At 34.0% G+C, this 11773-nt stretch overlaps 1 protein-coding gene across 1 annotated transcript; it reads right to left on the bottom strand.

Annotated features, from left to right (window-relative positions):
• Nucleotides 1–8593: 8593 nt before the first annotated feature.
• Nucleotides 8594–9547, bottom strand: LOC116860496 (olfactory receptor 8K3-like). The gene has a single exon (XM_032846549.1). The coding sequence runs from the start codon at nt 9545–9547 to the stop codon at nt 8594–8596; it is 954 nt and encodes a 317-aa protein (XP_032702440.1).
• Nucleotides 9548–11773: the final 2226 nt, after the last annotated feature.

Genomic DNA, 11773 nt, shown 5'->3' on the forward strand with positions numbered 1-11773 from the left:
AAAGCACAAAAAAACAAAAGTAAAAACTCCTAAATTGGACTTTATCAAAATAGGAAAAAAAAATGAATTTTATGGATGAAAGGAAATTATTAAAGAATGAAAAGTTGGAAATAATGGAAATAAATTATAAATGTATTGGATATAATGGACAAAATTATAAAGATAATGGAAAAATTATAAATCTTATATCTGGTAAGGGTCTTGTACATAAAATATCCAAAGGCTACTTATAACTCAATATCTCAAAGAAAAATTACCCAAATTAAAAAACAGGCAAAACACTTGAACAGACATGTCTCACAGAAAATATACAAATGGCCGTAAGCTCAGGAAAAACTATTCAAGTTGTTTGTCATTAGAAAAATGCAAATCAAAACCACAGGGAGCTACCACTTCACCTGCTTTAGAGTGACTTAGAAAAGAAAAGACAAGGCAATGGCAAGACCTCTGTATCCTTTAGGTATCTTGCAGAGAGGCCCTCTTTAGCATATGAAAGTTCTTTTGAAACCTCCCTTTTCCTTACTTCCCCCAACTTTGGAGTGCATAATCATCACTCCTCAAGACCCAGGTGCAGTGGCCCTTTTCTGCCTTTGGGTCCTGTCCCAATGCTTTAATAAACCACCATTTCACATCACACAACAAAGACAAACAGAAAGACAGAAAGACAAAGAAAGAAAGAAAGAAAGAAAGAAAGAAAGAAAGAAAGAAAGAAAGAAAGAACTGGCAATAGTGTGGAGATTAGAATATTCATATATTTTTGGGAAAGTAAAATGGCACAGCCACTAGGGAAGCACATTGATGGTTACTCAATAAGTTAAACATACAATTATTATTATGATTCAGTAATTCCATTCTTTGATATGTACCCAGAGGTATTGACAACCCCAAGTGTTCAACAAAACTTTGCTCGTAAACGTTCATAAGAGCATTCATAATAGTTATAATAGTTCATAACATTCAAAACTTAGAGACAACCCAAATGTCCAACAACTGATGAATGGATAACATGTGTGTTGTATCCATACAATGGAATATTAGTATACCATACAAGGAAAGAAATATTGGTACATGGTACAACATGTATGTGTCTTTAAAACTTTATGCTAAGCAAAATAAGCCAAGTATAAAAGGGCACATAGTATACATTTTATATAATTCCATTACATGGAATATCCAGAAGAGATAAATCCACAGAGATGGAAAGCAGATTAGTTGTGGCTTATTAGAAACACTAAATTAATTCTCAGGAGACAATACAAGTAAGGACGTCTTTCTGGTAGATATAAAAAATATCATGAATCTCGTGGAATATATGAAAATATTAAAACCTGTGCTCTGTTCAAATCCAAGCTAATAAATACCTGTCCCCCTATATATGAAAAGATATGAGATGTTTTTCTCATCATCTTTAGAGTTCTATGTTAAGCACTGAACTCTTTATTTTACATGGTTCAATTTATATTTACATTATTTTATTTGATTACTGAAGGTAAACTTGTTCTTATCTTTTAAATCTGTTTTTTTTTTCCCTTCTCAAGACTATACAAACATGTAAAAAATACAATGAGATTAACACTGGACCTTCATAAAAATCTACCCTCAGTATAGAAGTGAGAGAATTAAACCATTCCCCAGTCCTGCCCCTCCAACTGCCAAATATAGTTCTCTAAACTGAATTGACACTAAGTATATTCTGCAATGAAAGATCAACAAAATATGCATTTAAATTCACATACTTAAACACTGAAGTAACTTTCAAGGGGGGATAAGGAGAGTTTTGGAAAAAGCTATTAAGTAAGTGGAAAAGAAATCTTAATTTTAGGCAAAATACATGTTACTGCTTCAAAATTTTGCAAGAATTATTTGCCTAAATTCTATTTGTACATCTTTTAATCTTAGCTCCTGTCTCCATTAGATGTGCATTGAGTCATTCAAGGGACAATCTCGTGGCATTTCAGAAACTCTTCCATGGCTTGTAGGTAAGGAATCAGGGTCATCCCCTTACTAATCAGACTTTGTGGTGTGGTAGAGACATAGCAAGGCTATAATCATTTGTTTTTGCCTCACCTCCAGTTAAAAGTGGTAATTTGTAAAAGACATTGGTACGTTTGGGAAACACATGGTATATTAGAAACAAATTGCAAGTATTATAAACACACTGAGATAATCCTTTTATTTGAAAAGTAGCTGGAAAACACTATGGAAATGTGTTATTATTTGAGCTTAAGAATTCTGAAAAACATCCAAATAACTATGTATAACAATATCATCTTTGACATTTTTTTGAGGATCCAAATGAAAGAAAATAATGACAATCTTCAGGTCTTTGTTGTGAATTTTCTTAACAAAAATCCCTTTTCAGAGATTTTTTTTTTTTTTTTTAACTATTCAAAGAGTACAGGGGTGCCTGGGTGGCTCAGTTGTTAAGCATCTGCCTTTGGCTCAGATAATGATCCCAAGGTCCTAAGGGGCTCTAGGAGCCCTGCATCAGGCTCTCTGCTCAGTGGAAAGCCTGCTTCTCCCTCTCCCACTCCCCTTGCTTGTGTTCTCTCTCTCACCATCTCTCTCTGTCAAATAAATAAAATCTTAAAAAAAAAAGAGTACAAACTTCATACATCATAGCAAATGTCTATCTAGCTTTCACCAAAAATTATAAGAATGATGTTTACAACCTTGTGTTTGCCCAGAAACTTCAGTTATCATGGCAGATCATTAAAGAGATGGCTAAATCACCAAGGGGTATCAGACCCTAATGGGGCTCTGAAGAGTCACTGGTCTGAGTGAGTCACAAGACAGGTGTAGTTCAGTTCACTCACCTTTGAAGGGTTGACGGGGAATCTTTTTGTGCTCCCAAACATTCCTAACACACCCAGGGAGGATATATGGGTGTCTTTCCTGCACATTAATTACACCAAAGGTTTCAAAAGCATCAAAGGAAGTTATGGTGTATCTGCTAATTATATAGGACATCTTTATATTCCCCTACAAATAAAGTTCTGTTAGAAAACTTTCCATGGTGTCTTCTGGTTAAGTGTTTCTACTATAACCCAGATCTGGAATTGAAACTTTGTATCTGTAGGAAAGGTATTTTCATTTTTCTCTAACCCCAAATTACCTCCTTTTAATACAGTGGCTTTTTGAACTTTATGTCTGTGGACAGAATGAAGATGTTTGAATGATGCTTATTGCATCCTTAAAAAATTTACAAGTAGTAACAACATATAGGAAAGCTGTTTTCCCTTATTTTTAGTGCTTAAACTTATTATTGAAGCATAATAAATTTTATTTTAAAAATTTATTTTATAAATAATATTTTATTTATTTATAAAATTTAGTTATAAAATTTTATAAATAAATAAATATAAATAAAATATTTATTTTATAAATAAAATATTGAAACATATTAAAAATGCATACATCACACATTTTTACAAATCCAACACAACTATGTAATCAGAATCCAGATTAAAGAGCTATGATAATAACAAAAATAAAACATTGTCAATACCCCAGAAGAATCCTTCATTCTCCTATCACACACAAACACACAGGAATAACCATTATTCTGCCTTCTAACAGCATAAGTTATTTTTACCTATTTTTGTTAATTTATAAAAAAAAATACTATATATGTTATTGCTTTGGTTGGGCTTCTTTCGGTTATTATGTTGTTATAGGTAGTTCTAGATTGCTCATTCTCACGGCTGTGCACAATGCCCTTTTATGAGTATACCACAAATTAGTTACTCATTGTGCTATCATCAATGTTAGAATTGGTTCAAATTTGCAGGCTTATGACCAGTGATATAAACATTCCATTCCATCTGATGTTTTGATCAACAACATAAAACATTCTTTTTCACATCTTTGGATTATAAAACAAAACAAAACAAAACAAAACAAAAAAACCAAAAAAACCCCCACAAAACCCTGGATTTTTGTCATGTATTTATGAAAAAGAATCACTTACAATTTATAGAAAATATTCCTCTGATATACAGAAACATTTTCTGCAAATGGCATTTAAAAACAGCTACTACTACATCCTTCACATCGACGCCAATATTTAATCTAGATCGGTTTAATCTTGAAAGCATTTTTTTGGGTATATCCTTCACACTGAACTTGTTGTCATAAGAGTCACACACTCAGCACTAGTAAATATTGTCCAGTGAGTTTCCAGAGCAGTTTTTTTTTTTAAGATTTTATTTATTTATTTGACAGATCACAAGTAGGCAGAGAAGCAGGCAGAGAGAGGAAGAGAAGAAGTCTTCTTGCTGAGCAAAGAGCCCGATATACAGGACCCTGGGATCATGACCTGAGCTGAAGGCAGAGGCTTTAACCCACTGAGCCACCCAGGCGCCCCTCAGAGCAGTTTTTTTTTTTTTTTTAAATTTTTTTTTTATTTATTTTCAGCGTAACAGTATTCATTGTTTTTGCACCACACCCAGTGCTCCATGCAATCCGTGCCCTCTCCAATACCCACCACCTGGTTCCCCCAACCTCCCACTCCCCGCCCCTTCAAACCCCTCAGATTGTTTTTCAGAGTCCACAGTCTCTCATGGTTCACCTCCCCTTCCAATTTCTCTCAACTCCCTTCTCCTCTCCATCTCCCATTGTCCTCCATGCTATTTGTTATGCTCCACAAGTAAGTGAAACCATATGATAATTGTCTCTCTCTGCTTGACTTATTTCACTCAGCATAATCTCTTCCAGTCCTGTCCATGTTGCTACAAAAGTTGGGTATTCATCCTTTCTGATGGAGGCATAATACTCCATAGTGTATATGGACCACATCTTCCTTATCCATTTGTCCGTTGAAGGACATCTTGGTTCTTTCCACAGTTTGGTGACTGTGGCCATTGCTGCTATAAACATTGGGGTACAGATGGCCCTTCTTTTCACTACATCTGTATCTTTGGGGTAAATACCCAGTAGTGCAATTGCAGGGTCATAGGGAAAGTGCAGCCACTTTGGAGAACAGTGTGGAGATTCCTCAAGAAATTAAAAATAGAACTTCCCTATGACCCTGCAATTGCAGAGCAGTTATTTTAATGCGCATACCTGTTAACAGTGCAAATAGTCATGTTTGCTCAATAGCCTTGTTAAGACTTAGAATTTTCCCAGGCGCCTGGGTGGCTCAGTGGGTTAAAGCCGCTGCCTTCAGCTCAGAACATGATCTCAGGGTCCTGGGATCAAGCCCCTGGGATCAAGCCCCTGCGATAAAGCCCCTGGGATAAAGCCCCGCATCTGGCTCTCTGCTCAGTGGGGAGCCTCCTTCCTTTCCTCTCTCTCTGCCTGCCTCTCTGCCTACTTGTGATCTCTGTCAAATAAATAAATAAAATCTTAAAAAAAAAAAAGACTTAGTATTTTCCAACATTTTCTTCCTTACCTTTGAGGATACTGTGTATGGGACTTTAGTATTGTGGTTTTATTTTGTATTATTCTAATGCTAAATGAAATTGAGAAACTTTTTATATGTTTAATGGCCATTTTAGAGATCTTCTTTTGAAACATGGTGGCTAATATCTTTTGTCACCTTTGCATTGTATTTCATGTTAACTATTTTATTTATAGATTTGTAGGAGTTACTTTTATTTTTTGCATGAGTCCTTTGTCAGCTCTCTATCTGATTCTGTAGGTCTGATAAAACTATCTTCTCCTACTATGAAAGTTTCCTTTCCACACTATTAATTTTTATGAACAGAATTTTTTTTTAAGATTTTATTTATTTATTTGACATACAGAGATCACAAGTAGGCAGAGAGGCAGGCAGAGAGAGAGAGAGAGAGAGAGAGAGAGAGAGGAGGAAGCAGGCTCCCTGCTGAGCAGAGGGCCCTATGTGAGGCTCAATCCCAGGATCCTGGGATCATGACCTGAGTCGAAGGTAGAGGCTTTAACCCACTGAGCCACCCAGGTTCCCTGATGAACAGAATTTCTTAAAACAGTTCAGTGGATCATTTTAAATCTTAGATAGCTATTGTTTTGTGTATTCTGTTTAAAATGTTGTTTATATTTCTATATCATAAAGACATCCCACTATGTTTTCCTTTTAAGGTTGTTTGCATTTCACATTTAGATCTTTAATTCAAGTAGAATTGAGTCTGTATAGGACCTGTGTATGTCCCAAGATTTTTTTTTTTCCCTAAAACAAATAGAAAAAATTACCCTAATAACATTTATTGAAAAGATCATTCTTTCTCTTCTAGAAAATAATGATGCATCTATCATATGTTAAGTGACAATATATGTGTGGATCTGTTTCTGTGGTCATCATTCTAGTCCATTAATCAATTAGTCCGACTTCTGTAAAATGTTTTCTTTCTTTTTTTATTGAAGTGCAGCTGAAGTGCAGACACACAACATTACATTAGTTTCAGAGGCACAGCATAGTGAATCAGCATGTTTATACATTCTTTTATGCCCACCACAAGTGTAACTGCCATCTGTCACCATACAATGCCATCAACTATATTTTTTATGCTATACCTTTTATCCTGTTACTCACTTATTCCATAATGGGAAGTCCCCTCACCCGTTTATTCCTTCCCTGTATTTTTCTACCCTCCAGCAGCCATCAGTTTGTTCTTGGTATTTACGGGTCTGTTTCTGGTTTTTTGTTTGTTTTGTTTTTAGATTCCATATATAAGTGAATTCATATGGCATTTGTATTTCTCTGTCTGACTTGTTTCACTTTCCACAATACCCTCTAGTTCCATCCATGTTGTCACAAATGGCAAGAGCTCATTCTTTTTTATGGCCAACTAATATTATATATAATATTATATATAATATTATATATAATATTATATATATATAAAATCTATTCATCTATCTATCAAGCTATCAAGGGCTACTTGGGCTGCTTCTGTAACTTCACTACTGCAGATAATGTTGCAATGAACATAAGGGTGCATATATCTTTTTGAATTCGTATTTTCATGTTCTTTGTGTAAATAACCAGTAGTGAAATTACTGGATCATATGGTATTTTATTTTTAATTTTTAGAGGAACATCCATTCTTCTTCCTTAGGGCCTTTATCAATTAGGACTATGTTTTCTTAATTACTGCAGCTTTTTAATAGGTCATGAAATCTGGAGTTGTAACTCCTGCAACTTTATACTCTTTCTATAAGACTGTCTTTAACTTTTTATCATTTTGCCTTGCATAATAACTTTTAGAATCAGCTTCCATCACTCTAAAAGGAAGAAGAAAAGACAAACAAAGAACGAACAAGGGAAGAATTGTTTTAAAAATATTTTTAAAAATGATTTTTAAAAAATCATCTAATTTTATTAAAGGAGCTGATATCTGTTATTGGAAACCTCTGTGTTCTTTATTCTTCAAAGATATTCTAGACCCTTTGCATTTCCACATAATTCTTAAAGTCAACAAGTATTAAAAATACTATTGGATTTTTGATTGTTGCTGCATTAAAAGCATAGAATAATTTAGGGAGGATGAACCCCATCACACAACATTTATTTCATCCAAGCAATGGTATGGTATATGCTACACTTATGTCTTCCTTAATAATTCAGCAATGATTTTGTAGTTTCTAGGAAACAATTATGCAAATCCTTCACTACAACTTTCCCTTGGTATTTCAGTTTTTATTTCTAGTAAAAGCAATAGTGTAAAATGATATTTTTCCTTGGGGCATTTGGATGGCTTAGATGGTTAAGTATCTGCATTCGGCTCAGGTCATGATCCCAGGGTCCTGGGATTGAGTCCTGCATTGGGCTCCCTGCTTAGCAGGGAGTCTATTTTCTCCTCTGCCTCTCTCCCCTGCTCATGCTCTCTCTCTTTATTTATTGAACAAATAAAATCTTTAAAAAATTAAAATAATAAAATTATATTTTTCCTGTTTTTTTTTTTTGCTAGTGTATAGCAAAAACAAACAAATAAACAGAAGACAAACAAAACAAAAACAAAAGAAACCCACTGATCTCTTATATGCTGGCCTTATATGCACCACTCTTGAAAAATTCACTTTTTATGTCTAATGTTTCAGAATGAAGAGTATTTTGGAATTTTTACTGTATACAGTTATGCCACCTGAAAATAATCACACTTATTTCTGCTTTCTGAAGCATATATAGGCTCACATATCATCATTTAACAAATTCTGAGATGTTATCCACAACAAGGGGCTGTTAAATTGCTATTCAAACAGGTAGCATTGATTATTCATTTATATGTATATTCCTTCTCCAAAAACAATAAGTGCCATCTATCTATGCCCTATGTCAGTATGGTAGGCACTGATATTTATTTAATATTTAATAAAGATACAAAAAAGCCCTTTAAAAAATATTATCTAAGCAGAGGTGTATTTTAAACACAACAAATCAAAACTTGTCTTCATTTGCAACATAAGTACTTGGCAATGTGAGAATAGTGGTCCAGACTTGAGCCTCTTGTGCTGAAACTAATGTTGATATCAGAAGAATGGTCACTAGTCAAACTTCTATAAACTGAAAACAAGAAAAATATTTCTAGGTGTCCATGACTTTTACACATTGCTCCTTTATAAGACATATGTCAAATAATAAAAAGCAGTGTATAACCTAATTTATTGAATACATAATCTATGTTGCATTCCACGTAGGTAGTCTGTGCAGATTTTTCCAAATCCTATGCAGGGCACTTTTTACCTCTTTGTTCCTCAAGCTGTAGATCATGGGATTCAGCATAGGTATTATCAAAGTGTAAAATACAGAGGCGATTTTATCAGTATCAAAAGAATGATTGGATTTGGGTTGCACGTACATGAAGAATAGTGTTGCATATAATACAACCACCACCGTCAGGTGAGAACCACAGGTAGAGAAGGCCTTGTGCCTGCCCTCTGCAGACTTCATCCTAAGGATGGCCATTAGGATCAGGATGTAGGACACAAGCACTATCAGAAGGGAGGAAACCAAATTAAACGCTGAAAAGATCAGTATTATCAACTCAGTATCATGTGAGCTTGAGCAAACCAAAGTTAACAAGGGAAGATTGTCACAGTAAAAATGTCTAATGACATTATGGCCACAGAAGGATGACATAAAAATCTTTATGGTAATTATCAGAGAAAGAAAAGCACTGTAGACATAAGGGACTGCTACCAGAATCCAGCACACCCTTTGCGACATAACAATTGTGTAGAGCAGAGGGTTACAGATGGCCACATAGCGGTCATAGGCCATTGTGGACAGAATGAAAAGCTCACTGATGATGAACAAGATGAAGACAGACAGCTGTGTAGCACACCAATTGTAGAGGATTGTATTTTGGTTAGTTACAAAATTTACCAGCATTTTGGGTCCCACAGCTGTTGAATAACCAAGATCAATGAAAGCCAGGTGTCTAAGAAAGAAATACATGGGTGTTTGGAGCCTGGAATCCACGTTGGTGAGGATGATCATGCCCAGGTTGCCCACCACTGAGACTGTGTAGATGATGAGGAAGAGCCCAAAGAAGGGAGCCTGCAGCTCTGGACGGTCTGTGATTCCCATTAGGATGAATTTTGTTAGCACTGTTAGATTTTGTTTGTTCATCCAGGCTGTTAAGGAAAATTGCTGTGGGAACAACCATCACAAGAGTCATTGGGTTTCAGGAGACAACATCTGTTGATATTTTAGGAGGCAAAGCCATTGTGGGTAAGAAAAATCCAATTTTTCAGACGGGTTAATTTAAAATAAGACTCACCTCCATCATTGAACCTGGAAACAAATGATGAATGTGTTACAACCTAAGGTGTATGGTAGCCATTTTATTTTTTGTACCACATGCTGGCTATCATCATCAAGTCAATGCACTCTTTTTATGGTCTGTCAACAATATATTATTAGTAATGTTTGGTCTTGAGTGGAAATACTGATGTCTTTTTAGAAATGGTTTTTACTTAAGCTACCTATAATTGGTTAAGCCATTTCATACTTAAGAGAATTGTAATAAAAGTGATAGCCCACTGTTTCTTGTCCTTTCAACTTTTGTCACAACCTCCAATGAAAACTCATTTAGTAGTCTTTGATTTACTTTTCTCATTATAACTCTACATATCTAATAGCATTCTCATTCTACCATTCATTTCATTTTTAAAACTGTATTTTTATTCCACTATGCTTTTATTAGTATTAAATAGTGTTTATGATATTTTTGTAATGCTAGACAATAATTTAGGTCTTTTGCGGAAGTTCCTAACTCATGCATTCTTATGCACATAAATAAACTTTTATTTTCTGTAGAGTCATGCATGTGAAAATTCAGCACTCAGATGTTGATCATTTTCAGTTTATGATTATTGCTATGTTACATACCAAGTAAGGCCTGCATCTATATAAGTTATTCAATATGAGAAAAAACAATTAGTTGTCATTCCCACATTTGCTTTGACCTTACTGCTAATATCTTTGATATAGACTTAATGTGATTATACATTCTAGCATATTTAAGGCAAATAAATTAAAATGTATTTCTTAAGGTATCTCCTATAATTGTTGCATAAACTGCTATAAATATATTTACACAACAAAGAGAAATATCACTCCAAATTAGGAAGTGCTATCTCAAATGCATTAGAGGCTGCAAATAACATTGCATGAAGTACATGAATGAAAGACAAAGTACTAAGGAACGAGGGGAAAGAAATAAGGCAAGATTCATTAAAAATACTTAATTATTTTTTAAATTATATGGGCAAGGATGAATGATTATTTGATCCAGATAAAGCTGGGAATGGCATTGAAAGAAATGGAATACATTTACTATATTTTAATTGACTACTATTCTTACACCTTTATTTTGTTTTTTGTGAAGTATACATGAAATGTTTTAACATATTTTATTGAAGGATTACACTTCATTTACCTCTACTTTTCCATCTCCTTTCTCCCTCAGATTGTTTCTAAAGGCAGGTGCTTCCAAACTTTTCATAGGAAAAAATTATCTAATTTTATTATAAACTCTCTGGAGTATAAAAAATGAGGACTACATTGTGACTCATTCTACAAGGTCTAAAATTCTGATTTAAAAATAAATATTTATATTTAAAAACCCATTATATATATAGGCCTATAATTTCACTTTAGATGTATAACCCTAAACAATAGTAATATATCTTTGATATCAATTTTAAAAATGTGTAAGAATTATAAAAAACTTGTTTAAGTTGCATTAATCCCATTTTTGGCTAGACATTTAGTTTTGGAAGATTTGTAATCAGGATTCTCCACAGTATCAGAATGAATTAGAAAAGAATAAACATTTGAATAAATATTATTGCCATTTAGAATGGACAAAAGTGACAAAAATTAAGAATAAAATGGAAATTCCATAGTGATAGGACACCTTCTAAAAACTGACTGCACCTACTTTAAAAAAGAAAAAAAAAAAAACTTTTTTGGGAAACATTACAGAGGTCCTAAAAAAAAATGATAGAAATACTATGTTCCTGGATTGCACAGTTTAGTGTGACCAAATGTCACTTCTGCTGAATTTGTCTATTTGTTCAATGCCTTTACAATCAAAACTCACTAAGGAAAATGGTAGAATTTGACAATGATTTCAAATGCATTTAGAAAATGCATACTGTAAAGAAGAAAGATACTTTTGAAAAGACCTGTACAACTAGATAATAAAACTTATAAACCTGGAGTTCTTGAGACAATATGGCATACTTACATCAAAGGAAAAGAACAAGGACCTCAGGTAAGGACCCATGAATGCATAGAACTGCAATGTAAGACAAAAGTGGCATGTTAGGATGTCCTTAGTATTAAAAA

Source organism: Lontra canadensis, unplaced genomic scaffold (assembly GCF_010015895.1).
Source record: "Lontra canadensis isolate GAN:19392208 unplaced genomic scaffold, GSC_riverotter_1.0 scaffold176, whole genome shotgun sequence".
In the NCBI taxonomy this organism is placed as follows: Eukaryota; Metazoa; Chordata; class Mammalia; order Carnivora; family Mustelidae; genus Lontra; species Lontra canadensis.